This window comes from Phoenix dactylifera, mitochondrion (genome assembly GCF_009389715.1).
Source record: "Phoenix dactylifera mitochondrion, complete genome".
Lineage (NCBI taxonomy): Eukaryota > Viridiplantae > Streptophyta > Magnoliopsida > Arecales > Arecaceae > Phoenix > Phoenix dactylifera.
Window position 1 is genome coordinate 360,001 of NC_016740.1, and position 22,585 is coordinate 382,585.

The following is a 22,585-nucleotide window of genomic DNA, read 5'->3' on the forward strand; positions in this document are numbered from 1 at the left end:
ATGGAATGTCTGTCTATCCATATCTATTCTATCTTTATATGACGGGCCATAGTGAAGTCTTTTATGGCATGATATAATCGCGCCTAGTAGCCACATATCAGCTGCGCTCAATATGCGGGATTTCCGTTGGATCAGATCTTTCGCTTTGACGAAAGCTTTTGGACCTAGCGAAAAGGACTCTAAGCCTTCGCGCAAGCAAGCAAAGTAGAAGCAAGACGAGGAAGCGGAGCTGTCGTAGAAGCGGTAGCTTCCCCCGACCTACTACAATACAACAGTCGCGACCATGAAAAAAAAAGGCCCAACGCTTCTAGAGTTCGCTGCTTTTCCCAGGCCGGAGAAGGGCAACTACTGATTGATCGCCTTTGTTTGATATGTGTTCAATTCAGTACAATACAAACTACAACTACACCAAAGCGGAAGGGCCACTCACTATAGAAGCTAGAAGTAGCCTAGCCCTAGCCTATAGTAGAGTATAGTAGAGTAGAGTATAGTAGAGTAGTCGGCCTAACCGTCATGGTCACGACATGTTGTTGATATTGATTGAGTTGGAGGGAGTCAGAGACTACCACGGAATCCATCCATAAACCGTCACCCCGGTGACCTTCGTCACCAAAGCGTCACGACAGTTTCCAAAGGCTCCCCGTCATCTCATCTCCAGTGGGGGGCCCAAGAAGTCGGAGCACGTAGGAATGCCGACCACTACATAAGCCGCTGGCGGAGAAAGCTCTTCGAGCTTCCCTTCATTCGCTTCGCGGGAGTCGCACACAGCACATAGCTGGAAGTCAGAGGGCCCGTACTACCTGCCTAACCCTTCGCTCCGAGGGACCGTAGAACGGAAAGCGCCTTCTAAACAACTCGGCAGAAGGGAAGGGGCCCATGTATTTGCATGACCCCTGCAGATTTTACCCTACCTACACCCGGAGCCAATCCCCTAGCGGTCCTGCCACCACGCCGCAGAACGGGAGCTCGTGTGGAACCTTGGATTTCTGGCGTAACAGCGGTGGAACGTAACAAAATATTACGGCCGCGTAACATAGGGGCCTACGCTACGGGGAACTCGGCCAAAATATCGACACCCGAAGGGCCCGGCACGCACAATCCTATCCTATCCGAGCCCGTCATTGCACTTCGGACAGCCGTCCGTAGCATCATAAGGAGCACCTCCCTTTCGAGGTACCAAAATGGTACGGTCTTTATTTGTGTTGTTGGTTGGTCTTTCTCAACGTGGTGTATAAGCACGAAAAACCATTCTTTACAAGATAGGGCCGTTCACATGAAAGAAAAGAAGAAAGGATTTCTTCTTTTCTTTCGGTCGGGCGCATTTCTCAAAATCCTCCAGGATCACAAGTGGAACGCTAAGCAAGGGTGGGGAGGCTGCGAGCGGAGCGTCGAACAGAAAGAAGCAAGCAGGGGAGAGTCGACGTGTTGCCGTAGCGCGCCGGAGAGCAAGCGTAGGCAACCCTAGTTTAAATAAGGCTACTATAGTAAGTAGCTAGCTAGCGTTTTTAAGCTGGCTGCGTTTTGTAGCGCGCGTACTCTTCTGTGGAGTCGCACGGAACGAGCCTTGTCTTCCCTCCAACGACTAGCTCCCGTTTCTTGTTCCGGTCTGACAACGACCCTTCTCTTGTCGTGGAAGGACTTCCGCCTGTGGTGTGGTCCAACCCATGGGCGGAGTCGCCCTCATCCCCCCATTGCTCAGTGCTCCCTGCAGCTTCGCTGGGCTTTACCCGCGTGGACGCGGGCTTCTATAAGAGAATGAGAAGCTCTCTCTTAACAATAAAACGCGAACCGCGCGGAGCCCACCCGAGTTCGTTTTCTGCCGCCACTGGGTGGCCGCTGGGGAAACACAGCCCGGCCCCCTCTCGGGAAACGGGGGTGGGGGTCCAACAAGCACTTGCAGCAGAGGGGGGCCCACAAGCACCCGGCCCGCCCCTTCTTATTCTGTAAAGCCGACCTCTTTTTCGCCAGTGCTGACGCAGTGCGCGCGTAGATAAGGAAAGCAAAATCCCAGTGGGGGCCGGTGCCTTTTTACGGCCTAAACTCCTCTATTTGTCAGCCGTGGGGAACTACTTCCTTTATGTCTGAGGCGGGGGGAGGGGGATGGGCCTACCTATCCCGATAGGACCCCATAAAGGGAGCAGTTGAGAGGTTCCATATTGCCGAGCCGAAGGGCAGAACTTCTGTACGTGATCGTAGTATGTCACGTCGTCTCGTCCTCGCAGCATCGAAGAGTACCTATGCACTATGTTCCGGTTCACTGATAAGGAAGATAGAGTTGGGGTGGGGGTCTACGATGTGATACTATAGTATGCCCCGGGGAGAAAGATGCGCAACTCAAAACGGAAGCAGGAACCGTGTTGTCAAAAATGTCGGGGGTTACAGATCTCTGATACTACCATCGATCCGACAGAGCGGAACGACCAGAAAAAGAAGTGGAGTTAGAAAGCCGTATGATAGGTGGTAACTATCTTGTACGGTTCGGGGGGTAATCGGCGTACTCCGGGGGAATATTTGGCTCTATCGAACATACAGGGAATTGGAGGTAGCATTCCACCGATGTCAAGTCATGGACTGGTTCCTCCAGCCCTTTTTCTATGTGTTGGTGTTCTATATGACCGACATAAGACTCGACTTGCTAGATATTATGGAGGTTCAGTGAGCACCATGCCGAATCTCCCTACCATTTCCTTCTCTTCCACTTTGGCCAATATGAGTTCACCTGGCACTAGCAGCTTTATCGGGGAATTTCCAATCTCAGTAGGAGCTTTCCAAAGAAATAGCTTAGTAGCCACATTAGCAGCGCTTGGGATGATTTTAGGCGCGGCGTATTCCCTTTGGCTATATAATCGTGTGGTTTCTGGAAATTTCAAACCCGATTTCCTCCATAAATTCTCCGATCCAAATGGCAGAGAAGTTTCCATATTTCTACCTTTTCTTGTTGGAGGGGCGACCGTCCGTTGAACTACCAAAAAAAGGTCAAAACCAATGTGATCATGACATTGTAGGTGCTTGCGATGGGACGGATGCGACTTCCCTCATAAGTAATGGGTGGCATAGCCCGTAGCAGAAGTCCCCTTTTTTGATCCATTTCTTAATGACCCCAGAGGGGCCCGGGTGGGACCGAGAGAAAGAAAGGACGGGGGGCGACCATGCATGGCACTTCTCGACCGTGTCTCCGAGGGACAGTTGAACGAGCGACTCATGAATGCAGCCGGGTCGGACGAGCCAATAACTCGAACGCGTTCGGTCAGTTTTTTGAGCAAGAATCACAGCGTTACCTTACCTTCACCATGATACGGACTCCAAGTTCTTATGGCAGAGCACGAGGAGTTTCCTTCAATTTGATGATGGGAATGGAAACCAGAAGCACGACCGGGGTCTTCGTGGTCCGAGATAATACTTATATATCAGTCACAGTAACGTAAGCATGATACTTTTTGGTAGTACCGGTGAACCAGATGGCCGCGGCGAGGGAATCTGGGACGGAGGACTCGTAATATCTCTATAGATCTGGCAAAGGCGAAAGACCCCCTAACGTCAGGGGCTGACCGCTGAGCTCACTCTGGCCTCGCAGGGCGGGCCAGAGTGGGTGCGAGCTGGAGCTGCCATAGCTTATGGCTAGAGCAATAGGAGGGGGCCCCAGCAGAGAGAACAGTCAGGATAACGAGCGCTCCGCCCGCCAAGCGGGCGGCAGGAGCAGCGGGCAAGTGCTTGGTAGGCCAACAGCCCAGTGAACCGGGCGGGGCACTCGACGAAAGGGGGGCACACTGAGCAAGTACGATAAATTGGCCCCGCGGAGCTTTCTTAAATAAAAGCAAGGACCGCTACGGGAGGTCGAACCAAGGACCTATGGAAGTCGGGGCTCGTCCCCGGTAAATATTGGATCAAACAATAGGGGACCGTAGCACTGACCTTTTTTTTTCAAGACAATAGGTACTGTTCCCTACCGAGACAACGGACACTCTCAACGGATCCTCCACGCGCTGGGCATACCATACCTCTTCCGTGCGTCTTTATCGTGGCGGGAACAGAACAACAGGGAAAGACCCGGCCGACCCGCCCAGGGCTCGAGGGCGAGCCATACGAGAGTGAGTCGAAAGGCTTCTGTTTCCGTTCTTGGTTTGGTTCGGGCCCCTCTCGATCTTTTTCGTATAAGGGAAGGGGGAAGGAGTCTAAATCCATGGACATTAATGAACCATCATTGATGGACGTTGCACATGACACGATCAATTCGACTCGACGGTCCGGCGCTAATAGAAGTCGCTTACTCTCCGTCTAGCGAAGGTGCCAGGGCAGGGCTTTTTTCGTAGTAATAGTGGGCGGGTCTCATGAGATCTAATCTATGCCGGCCGTCGGAATCAAAGGAAGGTCGAAGGACCATTCGATTCATTAAGGGGGACGGCCTATTTGTAAGGCGGGGGGGAACCACTATGGACGAGACCTCCCGGCCTCGATTCTTTTGCATAGTCCGGAGGCCGGCCGCAGCAGAGCTGCGGGGCATAGCGGCGCCCTCGCCTGGCGCCATTCCCGGACCTAGCAGCAGACGGGCGGGCCGGGCCTGAATTCAGAGCGGACCAGACTCTTCTTTGTTTCAGCTGCTCCCACGCACGCAGACCGGAAGATCTCAGTTGTCCTGGACTAGACAAGTACGTAGAGATCTTCGTCGGACCAGGGAGGGAGTCTCAATCGATCTTTTCTAGGATTCCAACTCAGGCCACGCACGGAGATTTTTCCAGTTGAGGGCTCGGCTCCCCCGACTCTTAAAGGTTAGGTTACTACCTGCCTCTACGGAAGAGGTGTACTTTGTACCGCCCGGAGGTCATATAGATCGGAACCCGGAGCGAGTTGAACGAAAGCCCTACCCACAGCTACAACTACTGGCGCTTCAAAGGGCTTAGATTCTAAGGGCGCTACTGGGGTGTAAGCCCCGAAAGCCTTTGGTACTTAAGTAGGGCGAGCAGCCCTTAAACAAAATCAAAGGCGCGACCATCCCCCCTTCCCCTATTTCTGCATTTCATTCTCTATTTGGCCCGCCTCATGAAAAATGAGAGGCCTATTGATTCGAAGTAACTACGAAAGGGTCGGTCAATAGCATAGCTCTTTCCCGGGTCTCCTTTCGAAGGAAAGGCCTTCGCATTCCTAATCCGGTAGGGCCGGACGGCTTTGTTTGCCCCAGCTTGGCGAATCGCATCCCCGCGCCGCCCCTGACCGTTCTCGCGAAGTCTTTGCAACGGCTGGGAAACCAGTCTACGAAGCGAAGCCTATTGCCACGCCGACCATCAAATACGAGATTGGGCCCCTTCTCAAATCTTTGATGGAATGGCCCAGCCCAATAAAGGAAGGTTAACGTACGCGATGCGTTCCATTTGTACGAATCGCGAACATACCACGCACGACCGGACGTAGAGCCAAAATTCACTGGCAGACCGAGTCGAGCGCAGGTGCCAGATCCTAAAAGTAGAGTCTCGATCAGCCTAGTGCACCAACCACGTGGTACGACGGGCACTCAAAGACCTGGCGAATGATGGCCCACCCCACCCAAGAGCGCTTATGTCATATGGGAACTCATGGCTGGAAACAATCCTTATGGTTTTTATATCCGGTAAGAATAATAAGAAAGAATCAAAGTCCAGGTTGGTTGGTGAGCCTAGTGATAGGAGACTATCTAGCTTGGTTCGGAGAGCACTTGTTGGGTTAAAGATTTCTTTTTTGCTAAATGTTACGGCCTAAATGCTGAACTATTGACCCTACTTGTTCGGATGGGTGTTCACCCCAAAGTGTTCCCGGACTGCATGCATACATCCGTAAGTAACTTAGTGCAACATGGCAAATTTCATTGAGAGGAATCAGCAAAGAAAAGAAAAACAGGTCTTAATTATTAATGTGTATTTGAGAGATTGTCCTCGGGCTGAGGAGTGTCCACATGAGTTCGTTGAGGTGTCTACACGTCTGCGGCCCTCTTTTCTATTCTGTCGAGAGTTCGGATTGCTCCACCTAAGTAGAACGAAAAGGAGGAATTGGAAATTCAAAGGGGGGAGCCAGAACAGAAGCTTCGCTTCCGGTAGCTTGCTTACTCTCCTAGTTAGAAGAAGGCTCTTTGGCGGATTATTTAGATCTGGATAGAGTCTCGCTCAGTAAAGAGAGTTGTAGATTCGTAGAAGAGAATCAGAGTACGCGCGCTAGCTCTGGATAGCTGCGAAGCCTTCTATGGTATGGATACTTTGCTTCCCGTTCGTTGAACAACCCCCTGTAGCTAAACTTCACTATGCTTGAAAGGGCGAACTCCACCTATTTTTGAGCTATTTAATTAGGCGATCCGAAAATCAATCTCTTTCTCACTCCCCTCTATCAGAAAAGGAGGCGTCGGTTCTGAAATAGTGGTAAGGCAAGCTCTATGTATCTAGGTAGAAGTAGACCTCGAGCTCTGGGGTCAGTCAGGTAGGTAACCTAACCTAACCCAGACCAAGCTTTAAAGAGTACTGGAAGGGAACTTTCTCCTTAATCCGTCGGTTGGCTGGTCAGACTATCACACACGAGACTCGCCTGGGCTCTCATCGAGACCAACTCACAACTCTCTCCTTCACGTCTGGTACCATTGCCCCGCCACTCTGCCTGTCTTCTTGTGGTCCTTCTTGGGTCGGGTCATTCTTCACTCCTGTGACAAGGGAGACCTCTCTTCGCATACCGACCCTCCAGTTAGTTCCACTTCTGGGGCGAAGCTGAGCACTCAGGGCATAAGGGCGGGCTTTTCGGTTCTTATTAACGTGCTTTTCCAGCCCCTATCTTCCCACCTCCGGTCACATGAGCTTTCGAGAGCCCGGTCCGGATCTCTTTCTTTTATTTTATATGTATGTCTCATGTCTTTCAGCTCAGCGGGATCTAGAGAAAGACAGACCGACCTACCTACCTGTTTTCAGTGGCAAGATCAATCAAACAAAATAGGCTCAAGAGAAGAACCTGTTTTCTTCTTCTTCTTCAACTATATCCCATCGTATACATCGCCCTATATGAAAATATGAATGTACCCCTATCTATTCAACTCTTAGGTGGGCCTGCACGCACCTTTTTAGGTTATCCGGAAGGAATGGAATGACTAATGTGATGTGAAACCTCCACAAAGAGAAAAAGCCCCCTACTCTTAAAAGCTTCCCGGCCGGCCAATCTGTGACAACCCCACAACAAAGAGTGAAATGCCAACACTGACATGCATACAGACAAAACCCCAAACCACCTTGTTTGTGTACTGGAACAGCTACCACTTCCTTAGAACAGCACTAACTTAGCGCTCTATACTATACTATATAAAAAATCAAAGAAAATAAAAGAAAGAGAATAGCTCCATAACAAACATTATAGTGAACTGCCATGAATTACACACACGCTAGTAGTGGCTCGGCTAGAGGACTACAGAAGCCGAAGCCGGAAGGCGACAGGAAGGAAAGGTTTAGTTTAAGCAACTAGTCTTGTCTTCAAGCAGAAGGCGATAGACCATCAAGCAAGGAAGAAGCGACTAGTGCTAGAGCCAATAGCCTAAGCCTAGCTACCCCAACTCAGAGAGCTGCCCTAGTTGAAGATAGAGAAGAAATGCGGGCGGACTTGTCGGATCGAAACCGCACTTCTCCTCATATTGGGTAGGAGGGGAAGAGAACCATTTGTCCGGGATAGAATCTTCCATCACTTTGCTTGCTCGAACTCTTGGCGAGAGCTGCACCTCTCTTTCTTCGCTGAGCGAGACCAGCAAGGGGAATTTATCCATTTGGATAGGAAGCACTCAACTGAAAGGAGAGGGATCGGGGAGATGAATTCCACCATAGGAGAATAGGTAGAGGGCAGCTTCTCTACGGATTAGTCAAGGTCACAATTGGGATCCTAGTAGAAGGCTCACAGAATGGTCAAAGAGGGCTGACGCACCGGGAGGATAGTCATAGATAGGGAAAGGGAGATCGACCAACCATGGACGGAAAGCAGAGGTCTCAAAAGGGTTTTCTTCGAACAAATGTCAGTTCCCATAGAATAGGAAGAAAGGGGCTGACTGAAGCTTTTGCTTTTCTCGACGTAAGGAAAGGACTCAAAGCGAAAGCTAGAGGGAGAGGTCCCCATTCTTGTCCAATGACTTCTCCCGGCCACCCTCAACCTTTGGATGAACCAATCTTCGACTCTTTTGTTTGACCTCCCCTAACTCGAGACCTTGACTCTTCGGGGCTTGCCAATCATGATTGTTTGACGAAAAAAGCTCTGATCCCAGTTTGGGACTTCCTCTTCATGTCACGAGAGGCATTCGATACTTTGAACTTTCATATGTATGAGAGAAAGAAGAATTGTGATCTTCACTACTGGGGAAGAAGAGTCCCCTACCCCACGGAGGATCATAGATCTCAATAAGCGGATCATGAGTCAGTACGTCAACAATCAGAAAAACCTCCATCTGGCACATTTCCCAATCTAAGGATTGTTTGTCAGGTCTTTCCAATGCCGGGGAAAGGATCAGCAGCAAACCACCTTTTTTTACAAATGATTGTGATTGTGGAGTTGAGGCAGGGGACGGTGCTAGACGACTCGGCGATTCTACCCTACCTTTTTCCCAGGATTGGACGCCTATTGACGAAGCTCAGGATTGGATTGTCGCCCTACTGCTTGAGGAGAACAACCTACCACTGACTTTTTTGAAAGTACCTCTCTCATTGCACCAAAAGAGTCTGTCTTTGACGATAGGGCTTGAGGTCGATCGGTCCACCACTAAGGATCTATGGTAGGTCAAAGAGCGAAGAATCGATTGCCCACCACTTGTCCTTGTACGCGCTATAAGATATAGGCTTTCTATGAAAGCTCGTAGGATCAGCTGACAAAACAGAAAGGGATTCGGACTCGCCTGGTTCATGTCTATCGAAGAGGGATCTCAGATTGCGCTTGACCGCAGACTCGTAGCATGGGTGAAAATTCTTCATCTTAGGTAATGAAGGTGGACAGCTCGTCGTCTTCGAAAAAGGAAGGGATGATTCTTGCCAAACTCTGTCATGCCCGTCTTCCTTGGAGTTTCAAAAACGAATATCCCCTTCCGTTTTTCCGTCTTCTTCTCTGCCGAAAGGAAAGACAAAGGCGAGGGAGTCCTCGGATGGGGAAACCGACGATTGAGAGGTCAGATCACACCATCCTCATTGATCCAACTCGGGTTGGTATGCACACAAAGAAAGACCTTACCACATGTGTTTCAGTTTGAGAGCCACCCTGTTCTCTATGGGTCGAAGCCCCCGACCAAGACCCATGAGACCTTGTCGTGGATGGAGTTGCCCGATAATATGACTTACTGTTTATGGCTCCGTTGCTGGACAGTCAGCGGGAATTCCGGGCTGTCCTTGACAAGTGATCAATCCAAAGAGCTCCGGTCGATGGAAGAAAGCGAGCACTCAACCTCACCTAGATCTTCCTTTGTTGCACCTAATAGAGAAAGAACACTGGTAATAGGTCTCTTTTGGACTAATCGATCTAAGTGTAGCCTGTTTTCTTTCGATTCATCCAATTGTGGAGAGTGAGTCTAGTCTCATACTTCCAATTCCTCTAAAGGAGTTGACCCGCATCAGCAAGAGGGATATATTGACAGACTTTTCCCTGGAGTCGATCAGTAGTAGTAGTAGAAAGTACCCTCTTTTCCAAGATGGATTATGCTTCCATATAGAACTCTCTCTAAGCAAAAGTCCCGCCTCCTTCGAAAGAGAGTTCTTTCCCCCTACTATAGACCCCATTGGCTCTTTCATCCTCACTCGAGACTCTCGGAATGCAAATATGGATCGGCTCACTGGATTCCTGTCTCCAAGACGAAAGTGAAAGGCGCATGTAAACCCTTTGCTGTGATAGCCTAATAAACGTCCTTTTCAAATGGAACAATCCCCAGATATCAGAGACCTTTTTGTCCAATTTATGCGGGGGTTATAAACTTGTTAGAATGGGGTTTGTTATGGATCCAACAAAGATGAACAAAATGAAGAAAGGAGATTGAGACCGCCCCGCCCACTTCTTGTGAAGCTAATGAATCGTTGACTTTTTGTGCTTGTGCCCTCCTGATCTGATGGAAAGACCGGACACCACTCTTTTATGTACGAGTGCCCCTACTGACCGATAGACTTGCCCATGGCTGCAAAGCCCGCCCATCCTTTTTCGAGATGAAAGCCCGGTCGGATTCACTTTCCCAGTCAGATCCATCCACGCTAGACTGACGATCGGGAACTCAAGACCCAATCCGCTCTCTTCCCTCTCGGTCTATGACTCGGGGTCCCTCCCTGTCTGAAAGAGCATCACGGAAACTGAGCTCGTCCTGTTTAGGGGGCAGCAAAACGAAAGCTCATCGGAGACAGAGAAAGCAGAAGCTAGACCATCAGGAAAGGGCATAGGAAGCTTGCTCTCGACAAAAGCCTTTCTCTTTGTCTGACTCCTTTGACTACTGTACTGGGAACGTCGAACGAAACGGGGATGATCGGTTGACTTCTATTCTCTAGGGCTCCCCTTCCCGAGACCCGATTGGACTTCTGGGTTCGCTCACTTCTTTGTAAAAGAAAGGGCTTTAAGAACGTCGGCAGGCAGCACCCTATTCGGAGTAGGAAGTAGAAAGACATTGCAAGGAGAACCACCTTGTGCGGTGGAGGGCTTGTGAACATTGGAATCTGATTGATGTGAGGAGGAAAGGCTTGAAGGCGGATCGTCCAAAGCCTGTGTTTTCGACTTCACGATCACCCACAGGTAAAAAAGCGAGATTGTCCTACTTCCGTCATTGTCTTTGGCTTATTTTTCAATTCTAATGAGGATACCTTGAGACCTGAAGAAAGAAGAGCTACTGGCTTTCCCACCAACGAACGAGGCTATGACTCCAATCTGTAAACTTCGTCCTATGCGACTGAATGGTACTGGACTGCTGGTTCCGACACTGGTAGGCTCGCGCATTGAAGGAAAGGGACAGCCAGATTGGATTCGGTGAGTTTGATGTAGCATAGAAAAAGATAGGAAGACCTCTCATTGTTGAGCAAGTGGGAAGCAAGCTTCTTTGTGTAGGGCGACCAGGCTCCACAGGGAGTCGTCATCTCGGGTGATAAAAGTTCCATCATAAGCTCAGATTTGAGGGACGAGGAAAGGCACAGGACTCATAGATAAGGAAGGCCAGGACAAGGGCGTCGAGCAGCATGTACTCATTCTCATTCGCAAAGTAGACAAGCATAAAAAAAAGACGAGGTTTTGTCAACGAGTTAAGATCTACTCAAACTAAAGAGAGGCGAAAGAATGAATTGAGTGATGACTTACTCACAATAACAGCCCCTGTCAAGCTCTCTTGACCAAAGACCATCCTTCTCTCCAGCCAACAAGGGGATTGAAGCCACCAACCAGTGGTGTGCCAAATCAGGGTTGGATTGAAGCGCGAGCGAGCCAACCAGAAGGGAAGGTGAGGTCGGTTAGTCAAGGTAGCCAGAGCCAGAGAAGTCAGGCGAGAAATCCTTCTTGGATGATTCCGAGACCAAGTCTTCGATGAGAATCTCTCCATTGGATTCGTGAGATGCGCCTAGGAAGGGTTCCCTCCTCACCGATCATGTATCCCCTGCGAAGGGATGAGAGGCCGAAGATCCTGTTTTTCAAGACCTCATCAAGTCAAGGGATGCCCCATTGGTGGATCCACGGACCTCTCCCTCTAGCTTTCGCCAGTCAAGCTTTCTCAGAAAACAAAGAAAGAGGAGTACGCTTTCCAGCGAGGATACAAGAGTGCGTCGTTTTCAAGCCAGTTTAGCTTCTTAGACCCCACTTTCTTTTCCTGATGCTGAACCGAAAGTGTTCCATACTCCCTCCTCCCTTCTTTGTATGGTGAAAGATCTAAAGCAAAAGACTCATAGGGTTCGGTTAGAAAGCACCGTCTTGAGTAGCCTGATGTAGCTATGAATCTGTGCCGCCCTGGCATCTCTTCTTTACCCATTGCTGGAAAGCAGAAGGTGATCAGATTGGCTTTCTCTATCTCATAGTCGGAGGACGAAAGGATCTCGCCGTTGTTTAAGGATAGCTTCGGGAAGAGAGGGAGAACGAGTCAGCAAGCTAGCCGTCAATCATCCCACTTCTTTCACTTCTGGGGGGAGGGAGACTCAGTTCGACTACTTGATCGAAAGCGCCCATCTATCTTGTTGGCTGTGATGAACCTTCAGATCAGAAGAAGCGGGGTCTCGGTTCGCGTGCGCTGACTCAGATATATGAGAGGGATCTTCTTCTGGGCAGGAATGATCACCGGATCAAGCACACAGATAGGAGAAGACCAGCGTCAGCAGCAATCCAAGCGGTAGCAAGAATCTTCGATGGTAGCCCAGTGGTCAAGCAAGCACACAGCAATAGGGAAATCATTCTCTGGGCGGGTGTCTCCTCATAGGTTGGGGTTCAAAGGCGATCTTACCTTTAGACTAGGAGGCAGACTGAGAAGGGGGATATGCCTACTCCATGAAAGCACCACTCTCTGGTACCCGTGCCTTCCCCTGCCCTTACACAAGGATCCTCCCTTTTTGAATGGGATCCCTCCCAGACGGAGTCGAATGCTTCCCAGTGCCGATCAACCGCTGATCTTGTACCAGTGTAGTGTGATAAGCCAGTCATCAAAGAGGAGTTGGTTGGGCTTTCAGTCCCTTGTCCCGGGGTAGCAAAAAAGTGCGCTATAGTATCGCGGTAGCAGCCCTGTTTCAATAGTTCCTTGAGGAAGACCAGAAACCAGACTGCTACTAGGCACAGTACACTACACTCGTAGTCAGTACACAACACTCGACTTCCTCAAGATTGGTCATCAGAAGGTAGCTCTTCAGGGAAAGCAGATGCGGGAGTGAAGTGCTCGGTAGCTGTTATGATCACAACAGATGAACTGTAAGCCCATAAGCGATCTGATCTGCTTTTCCCGTTAGAAGCATACGCGCAGGGGCTTATTTTGAGAGTTCAGTAGAGCTGTAGTAGCGGGACTAGTAGCTAGCTCCAGTCTTGTAGAGAGCTGTCCTTTCAATAGGAACAGCACAATGTTCAAACACGGGTTGGATTGATGAAGAAGACACATCAACATCAGACTCTTCTGTTGGCAAGAAACCCGAAGAATAGAGGTGGTTCCGCTTCACACGGCTCACTGGAAATGATTCAATACTGGCTGTTGAACAAGGGCCGGCTTTCGAGCCAATTAGATGCAGGTTTTCTTTTGGCTTGCCATGTTCTGAAAATGAGACTCGTTTGACTATGATTTTCTGAGACTTTGGTAGCACAGATCATTCATCGATAATAAAAAGTACTGGCACGGCACACTAAGGCCAGAGAACGGTAACCACCTTGCTGTAGGTTGGGAGAAAGGCGTAAGAATAAGGGCGTGTCTTCGATCCAGTTCCCTAGCTTCGTGAGTGGAAAACAAAGGAAGGTAGTTCAATAGGGCTTTTTCCCAGTGCATCAAGGATCACGATCAGGATCTGCTAACTCAGCAACAAAGAAGAAGCGAGGGCGAGCTTAGGCTACCGGTGGCTCACTTGCTTCTAAAATGCCCGGTTCGCCTCTAGAGTTGGGTCGTACTCGACTCGATCCTGGTCTGGTCGACCTAACCTTGATGAAGGAGTGGATAACACGACCCCAGAGAGATAAGCATGACGGGGCTAGCTAATAGGAATCAGGTAGTGAAGCAAGATGGAAAGCGAAGCGGGTAGCAGTGATTGGAAAGGCAAGGGTATGGGAGGAAAAAGAGGAAGATAGACGGGCAAGAATCGGTGTCTCACTCAGGTGGAGTAGCTACGAGTCGGCAAAGGAAGGAGGCAGCACGGTAGCCAGATGAGTAGGTGAGGGGGGAATCAGTTAGACTTGTGACTGAATCAAGTGGTGCATTTGCATCTGAGTCGGAAAGCTCATCGAAGCCCCTCTTGGATCGAGGGGGAAAGAAGCCAGTCAAATGGAAGGTTCACAGGTTCTAAGGTCAGTCAGGGCGTTCATCGTGGAGTCACTGTGCGGGAAAGAGGAGGGTATGGGCAGGCAGCAGGTGAGGTTGGTTCTGAGGAAGGGAAGTGAGAACAAGAAGCCAAGCCCCTCGAAGAAGCCTCTCGTGATCAAATAGAGGCAGGCTACTCCTGGAACGCTCCTCATAGAGAATCCATAGCCTGCTGAACCTTCAACCAAGAGAACAGAGCTGAGCTTGAACCAATAGAGTATATTCCAGATAGAAAAGAGACCTTTTGCTCTCCAATCACAATCCATAAATCTTCATTGGATTCGCCCAGATCACCTGGATCATTTTCCACCCACCAGCACCGACTCACTCAGGGGCTATTTCACTCTGCCACAGGTCGAAAAAGGGCTTTTTACTCCATGAAGGAAGACACGGGATATGACACTCCGAAACTCTGCCTTCTTAAAATGGCAACCAAATTCAGGTAGAACACCAGTTCTGACCCGTGACTATACTATAAGGAGTACCTGTCAGCTCGTCCTAGGTATCGCTGCTTGACCTCACCCCAGGGGCACAACCAGCGACTCTCCATAGCCAATTGCAAACCTGTCAGGAACTTTTAACCAAGGAGCCAGGGGTACTCATTTTCTATGGGATGGTTGCTCATGCTTCAACAGGGTTTTCAACCTGGTAGAGGCCTAGGACGACAGCAAGATGCAATGATGAGCCAAGACTTGTCAGACCCCATAGCAGAAAAAAGGGCCTAGGGTGAAAGGGCACCCAGGCCAATACAACTCCGAATAAAGACCGGACTCTGCCCGACCACTTTATACCAAGTGGGATCATAGAGATCTGCATGATTGAAACCCAACACACTGATGTTCGATTAGATCCCATAGAGTCCCATCCCATTGGACTTTTTGTCGAGGGTAGGATCTGAGGAACCCTCTCAGTCTGTTTATACTTAACTTGGGCTGGGGACAGGCTAATCATTGACGAACCTTCGCCCACGTCTGTCTCCGAGTCAACTCGCAAACAACGGCGTAGGAGGCTTTCTCAAACCTCCTCTGTTTTCCTCCAAACCGGAGGGTCACAGGGGGATGTCCCAAGCTCTTGAAAGATATGAACAACGGACCTCCGCTATGGTGGAAGAAAAAGTGGACATCAACGGCGGAACTGGAAGTGAACCTAGAATCGTTCAAAGAAGCGCGTCATTCACACCAGTAGAACAAGAAAGAATGAATTTATAAAGACATACATAGAAATTTTCGCCTAGTCCTATAGCGACATGCCATGGTTGGACCCTGCGCTGGTTGAGCATCGTTTGATCCTCTTAGAAGGAGTCAAGTCCGTGATAGAAAAGCTACAAAAAGTCCATCCGCAACTTGAATGAAAGTCAAGTCAAAGAAGAAATCTACTAACTAATCGGTGCAAACTTCTCAGCTCTCCTACGATTAGACGTAGTGTCGTTTCTGAAACTCCTTCTATCTTCCAACCTAAAGAAATCATGGAAATCCCCTGCTAGCATCGATGGGTACTGGTCATATTGTTCAGCCATTCTATTGATATTCTTCCCTTCCAAAATAAGCTCTCTGTTACGAGGATTAGTGCTTGCATAGACTGCAGACAATATCAAATCTCCATACTTTCTAAACAAGGCATGAATTATTTGAGGGTGATTTTCAAAGACTATAACATTAACTTAATTGGAGTCCCAGAGCTATCTCCCATTCTACCAAATTAAAAGAAAGATTCGAATACTTGACTATGCTGTCGATCAAACTTCCAATCCTTCAAAGTTAGAGATTCGGAGATCGCCCACGGAAGCTTTAAATCCATCCCGAGAGCTATCAGCTATCCAAGGATGGGAGGGTCACTGGGTTCATACATCTTTGCTCCTTCCGTATGAATGGCTGTTTAGGGTCCAAGGACCTGCCGGGGACTCCGTACAAGGTAGATCGAGCGCGAGTGATGATGACTGAGCCCTACCTAATCCATCTCCACGTCTGATGAATCCGGGGGTCAAGCTAGCAACTAGGTCCATTGGATCAATCGTGAGAGATTAAGGTCTTGCTACGCTATGGTCCGGTGGGTCAGGATCATGTTGGGAGGTCACTCCTCTCGCAGGATTAGGAGGAATCGCAGGAGATGTTTGAGTTTGACTGCCTCGTCGCGCTTACCGGAGTCTGAAACTTGTGCGATGCCCCCGTGTCGACTAAGGCAACTTTGTCTCGTCCGTTTACCGTGACCCCTATGGAGTGGAGTAAAGCATGCGCCTCTCCTGCTCGACTCACTCATTGTCCCCTTAATCGTATTCAGCAGCTGCCCCCGCCCCTACTATCAAAGCGCCTCCTCTTCCGACTGCACTGCATGTTGGGGGTATCTTGGGAGGTGCGGCTTCGAACAGAATCTCTAAAGCCTCCCGTTCCGCCGACTGACTATTAGGGGGGGGGCTCGACTCAGTCGTCTTGCCCCTTTGATGAGCCTGACGAACCTCTTCTTCGACATTCCTACATCTCTAAGGCCCTCTGGCTTGCCTCGGTCCCTTACCCCCCGTGCGACTCCTCGCGCCAAGGTACTTGAAATCCACTAGCCGATCTGAGACTACCAGAGCAGCACTCCCTCATTCATACAAGTTCTGCACATTCTGCCTCCGCAGTTACGCTTGCTCCCACGGTTTTAAGCCCTTCAGAAAGGGAAAGAAACTTTCTTCATCCGACATATTATGTCGAGCATTAGCGCAGAAAAGTCCTTGTTGTAGTGCCGGACTGCTCTGGTCTGTCTCACATTCATCAAGGAATGATGTGCCATCCACGACACATTACCAGGTAAGAACTGAGCCTTCAACTCAGCCTTCAGCTGCTCCCAGGTTCCGATCGAGCACTTCCCTATGCCGACCTCCTCCGATATCTCCCAACGTGTGGCACTCCGGCGCCTTCCAGAGTCAGCCTCCCTGCAACTCCCCACGTGCACTATTGGCCAATGAGGGATCGCCACCCCAAAAGACCATCAAATGCATAGCGACGGTCTTGAGGTATTGGCCGACAAAGAGAGGATCAGACGAGCGAGAAAGTTGACGTATCGCCTTACAAAACAAGAAAAAAAAAGAGGAAGACTAGTTCAATAGCCAGTTCATTCGAGTCTATAAGAAGCAGAAGGCATAGGCCTGCACGAAGCCAAGCCCCAGCCACTGACTGATGGACTGACTTGGGCTACCTTTAACCCGGAGACCCACTCTCCTCTGACCTACAGCTGGCTTGCTTTCTTGCCTTGTTATGAGTGCTCGCTCCCTTCACCGACCCACCTCCCTTTATTCTCCTTCCTAGCTTCTATTACCATTTTTTCTTTCTCTTCCCTTCTTCTTTTGCCTAGACCGACTGCCCATGCTCACATCTCAGAACTCAGAAAACCGCATCCAGGCAACTCTGATCTCTTTCTTCCGTATGATAAAGGGGCTTTTCCCTAACGAAGAATGTGCTAGGAGGGGTACACATCCAAAGACAGTCTTTGATTGGACAGGAACGGCTAAAAGAAGGCGGAAAACACTCGGGGAGAGACTCAACTAAACCCTTAAAATAGGAATAGTGAATGCCCCGGGAGACACGCACGGTACTTACCGGTGCTATCGGGCCTCGGAGAAAAGAACTAGTATCCGAGAAGAGATAGGGAAATGCCGGTATAAGCGACGATGGCAGAATACGGGATAGAAAAAGATAGGCTTGAATAGACTTTTCTTCTACTTCGGATAGATTACTGGTCCCTAGGGGCGGATGAAAGGTACTCAAAATCCAAGAGGGCTATCCTCTCAATCGCCGAGGGCTCGCTACAGATCCCCTCCGTCCGGTCAAGCAACTCAAACAAGAACAACTCATATGAATCCGCTCTCGTCTCTTGTCTCTCTTCTAACTCAAGAACTCAGAAACAAGGAAGGCATCTCCTTTAACTCAAACGAAATTCAAGATCCACTGAAGGGTCTGGTTTGAATTAGCATAAAGTGATATCCCTGGTGTCGACTCTTTCCTGGAGTAGCTTTGTGCCTAGAAACCTCTTCTCTGACTAGAGTCCTGCCTATGGGGTCGAACTGGATGACTGGAGGAAGTTAAGATAGAAATCTCCCTTTCCATATGAGTTAGCGGGGCACCTTCCGAAGATATGCGCACTACGGACGAGACGGCTTGACGGCTGTAAGTCGGATGGCGGGCCCTTGCCACCAAGCGCTTCCAAGAGAGGAGCTCGTAAAGGCTGGGACGGAGATACTGCCGCTCTTTGGGATACGGTCTTGCCGAGGAGGGTAGGCCGGACGGAAGAGCATGCCTGCGAAGACGGTGGCGGAATACGGAATAGACAAAGATAGGTTTGAAAAGAACATATTTGGTCTGGCTTATGGAGGATTGGGCTGGGGAAGGCAGAGAAAGGAATCTTATTAAGCTAGTCAACAAGCGGGACTAAGAATCCATTTCTCTTCGTAGCAGCCAAGGATTAGTTGATCTATTAGGTTCTTCGATTTTCTTTGTTCGGAGAAGAAAGACGATCCAAACAAAAAAACATCTTTGATTACGAGGAAAAGGAAAATCGAAAATCGACCAAGATCCTCGGGTCATTTCTTGGTGAACATAATCTGCCATAATCTCTTCGATCCCTATTTTATGTGCCAGAATACAGAGAGATTTTGTAGGGAAGTAGTCAACTTATTTTTTTGAATAAAGGGGGTGGGAAAGCTGCAGTAATTCTTTGGAAAAGCCCAGTTCTCTTTGTCTTCGAGCTTTCATTCCTCAATCCACTGTTTCGTTCTTTCATATACCTCCCCACCAATAGATAGAGACAAATGGGAATAACCGAACCACGTCTACAAAATGCCAGTACCATGCAGCTGCTTCAAAGCCAACGTGATGCTCCTTGGTCAGATGACCAAGATATTGGCGAATACCACATATGATCAAGAAAAGAGTACCTATAATCACATGAAAACCATGAAAGCCAGTTGCTGAGAAAAAGGTAGAACCATAAATACTATCTGAAATAGTGGAGGGTGCTTGGTAATATTCCATTCCTTGAAAGCCAGTGGATACTAGAGCCAGTGAAACGGTAGCTACTAAAGCGTAAACTGCTCGTTTTTCCTTCCCCGCGAGTATAGCATGATGAGCCCAAGTTACGGCAGCTCCGGATGAAGGGAGAATAGGGGTATTAAGAAAAGGGATTTCCCGAGGATCTAAAACCCCAATCCCTTTTGGGGGCCAAATACCTCCGATCTCTACCGTAGGTGCCAAAGAAGAATGAGAAGAAGCCCAAAAAAAAGCAAAAAGGAACATAACCTCCGATACTATGAACAGAATAGAACCATATCGAGGTCCTAATTGTACAGCTTTTGTATGATGTCCTTCCAACGTGGATTCACGTAGAACATCGCGCCACCATACGAACATGGTATATAGGATAAATATTAGGCCCAAACTGAGAAGTGTTGCACCCCCTTGAAATGGGTGCATGTACATCACACCTCCTACGGTGGTTGCCAAAGCTCCGAGTGAACCCGAAATAGGCCATGGACTTGGATCTACCAAATGATAAGAATGCCTCTGAGATTCAATCATAAACCACTTTGCCCCGGTTGTATGTAAACCCCCTTCACCCCCACCCCCTAAAGTGGTAAAGAAGGGGGCTCTTTTTGGTCTCATTTCTTTCTATCTGACAGGACAAACAAATAGGAAGGGATGGTTCTTTCATTGCATTGATAGAAGTGATACTATCAAAAGATCTCTCTATTACTTTGAGAAGAGAATAGAATCGTTGGTTTGACCCACGAACTACGTGGGAAAATAAATAGACCTTAATTAATCATTGGTTTGCATTTCCTCACTGACGCATTTTTTGTTGGCGTCAGCTTCTTCTTCCAATGCCCTCTTCAATTCTAAGGCACGGAAGAAATTTGACTTTGCGCCTTCTATTCAAAGATAGATCAAAGAGGATACGCCGGAGGGATGTCCATTGTATCCTTGCACGTGCCTTCAACTATGTCACAGATAAGAGAGTCCTCGTTAAGGTTAAGGAAAGAACCATTTTCCTCAGGTTAGGAGGTCAGAACATTGGCTTTGAATAGACCATTATGCTTATAATGTTATCTGGTCTTCGTCTTCTGACGGGTCCGCCAGATGACGGTTAGAGCGTTAAGCGCAGTCTCTCTCGATAAGGGAGTTGTGTCCACGCCAATTCCTCCATTTAAGACCTCCTCGCCGCCGACAGACCCATTGCTGGCTACAATACAAATACTACCACACCAGCTTCTTTTTTATCGAAGAAGTGAAAGAGGGGGAAAATTCTTCTTCTAAAAAAAAAGATTTTTCTTATATGCCTTTCCAACTGAAAGACTAAACGTTACGAGGATATATAGAGGGTTGTTGACCCAACAAAAGTCAGGGTTATCTTCCTCGCTCGCCTACGGCTCGCTAACTGCCTTCTTTATTCTTTGCTTCTCAACTTCCGGTTTCGAAACCTCCAGAACGAAAGAAAAATTCCCTATGATAGGTATCGATTTGCGACTCAAAGAAGGGATTTTAGGAAATTCCCGGTTGCAATGCAAAGCCTGTTAATAGATCAATTCCTTTCCGTGATAGGTAAAACATCTCCTCCTACGTCGACTCCTGAGGTAAGACAGCCGGTTGATCGACAACAGGTACTCTACTACTTCCCGAACCGATTGACTTATCTTTCCGGTCAGGTCGAGACACTGCTTCCGAATCCATTGATTCCCAATCCGTAGCTGCTGCGCCATAGTTGATCCCAGTCGCCTTGTCTTTGGCCCCCTCCTCCGACCGGCTGCATTTCCTACTATTTTTCCAAACATCTCGAGTTGGAGGGTTTGACGACAAATCTTGACCGGAGGGATGCATGAAATACGAATCTTTCTGATCCTTTCCGTGTTCGGAAGCATTAGCTGCTAGGCCCAGGAAGGCTTCTTCAGTCAGGTGGGGCAGATCGAGTCATCCCTAAATTGTGAAAGTCTTCGGATCGAATGTAGGGCTTGAGTCAACTACTCAATTTCATGCCCATCCCACTCCGGAAGTTAGGGGATCGGAGCGAACAACACGTCGAATCTCTGGTCCCGGGTCATGATAGGCAGGAGGAGATCTTCTCTCTCTCTAGTTCCGATTCGATCGAATGAAAAAAAAAGCCTAAAAACTCAAGCAGGGAGTCAAGAAAAGTTCTTCTAGGCCCTCCGAACTCTTAGCTGCTACTGATCCTATAAATCCAACCTCTCCGATCGAGTCGAGACCAGCAAGCAGCAAGCGGGGGAGAGTCGACGTGTTGCCGTAGCGCGCGTACTCTTTTCGAGCGTCGTTACGTAAGAGGCGGAATTCTGCTTCCAATTTTGTACAACAATCCGACCAAGAAAAAGAAAGGGCTTATTCCTTGAGATCCACGTACAAATCATTGGCGACATCTCTCAAAGTTGCAGGAAAGAATCTGACCGCCTGATCAATCCGTCCTGCTGTCCATTGAGTCTCGCAAATATTTGCATGTCTAACGCGCTGAAAGTAGGAAATTTGTTGCGGACATACAGATCGCGCCCCTGTGGGTTGGGCCAACGTATTCACAGGGAGGTTTGCAGATTGAGCCAACGTAGTCGCAGAAAGGTTGTCAGGTCCTGGTCACAAGGTTGATCGAAGAAGGTCCTCGCTTCCTCGGAGGAGTTGTTATTCGGGGACGAAACTGCGGACTGCTTAGAAAGTGCCTCACAAGAGGGGTACCGAACATCTGAATTCTTCCAAGGGTGAGAAGCTTAGCAGCATCGCCTTTACATTTTGATTTCGCATTGAAGAGGTGCTATGGCGGAGCAGAATAGTGTTAAAACAACTATGGAAAAGTAAGTGCAGCAAGCTTGCTGACAAGCCTTGCTGACGGCAAGATCTACACACGAAATACAGAAGAAGGGTTAGGAACAATGAACCAAGAATTGCTTACAATAGAAGAGAAGGGCTATTTACAACATTTGTCAGCTGCAAGGTTTAGAGAAAGACCCCTACCCTTCTCGAAGCCATAGGGAAGGAAGTTTTGGACTTGAAAGCGACCAAAACAGCAAGCAAATGGGCTTTTTAAATAGGCCTAAACCCGTGGGCAACAGTCAAGTCTGAATTGGGTTTTTACAAAGGAAGGCCTCAAGCCAACTCATTTGAAAGAAAGAAAAAAATGGGTTATAACAAACTGAAGCTTAAATAAAAAAGGACCTTATCAATCCTGTTCTAAACTCACTTCAGCTACAGCATTTCAGAGATCCATAGGAGTTCTTTGTCTGGGCCAATTTCGTCCATGGCGAATTAGAAAGGCTGATCTATTACTTATTATATCTTTTTAAGGCGGGTTTACCTCTTACCCGTTGACTATGACGGAAGGACCAACTAACTCTCCTACGTATACTTCCCGAGGGGAGGGACTATCCAAGCAAAACTATCAAACAGAAGTGAGGCAGAACGTCTAGCCGCAAAGTATGCTTTGACGGAATTGGCACCGGACTTTGTCCACTAAGGATGATACTCCGAGTTCTCATTCTGAGTTTCCCACGAATCCACAATTGAAGATATGAAGGAATGGGCCGAGTTGTTGGACGAAGATAAGAAAACAACCCCTTACCATAGTAGGGCTATGTTCACTGGAACTATACGGTTAAAAAAGTCG

The 22,585-nt window shown here is 48.6% G+C and overlaps 2 protein-coding genes across 2 annotated transcripts in view; one reads left to right on the forward strand and one right to left on the reverse strand.

The window, feature by feature from the left end:
- nad4 (NADH dehydrogenase subunit 4) overlaps positions 1–5,840 on the forward strand; it is a 9,432-nt gene extending 3,592 nt beyond the window's left edge. The window contains exons 3-4 of the mRNA in view: positions 2,521–2,943; positions 5,751–5,840. Coding sequence (YP_005090381.1) covers positions 2,521–2,943; positions 5,751–5,840 — 513 coding nt within the window. The remainder of the gene's footprint in view (positions 1–2,520; positions 2,944–5,750) is intronic.
- A 12,868-nt stretch (positions 5,841–18,708) lies between these two features.
- cox3 (cytochrome c oxidase subunit 3) lies at positions 18,709–19,506 on the reverse strand. Its single transcript has one exon. The coding sequence runs from the start codon at positions 19,504–19,506 to the stop codon at positions 18,709–18,711; it is 798 nt and encodes a 265-aa protein (YP_005090382.1).
- Between the last annotated feature and the right edge of the window lie 3,079 nt (positions 19,507–22,585).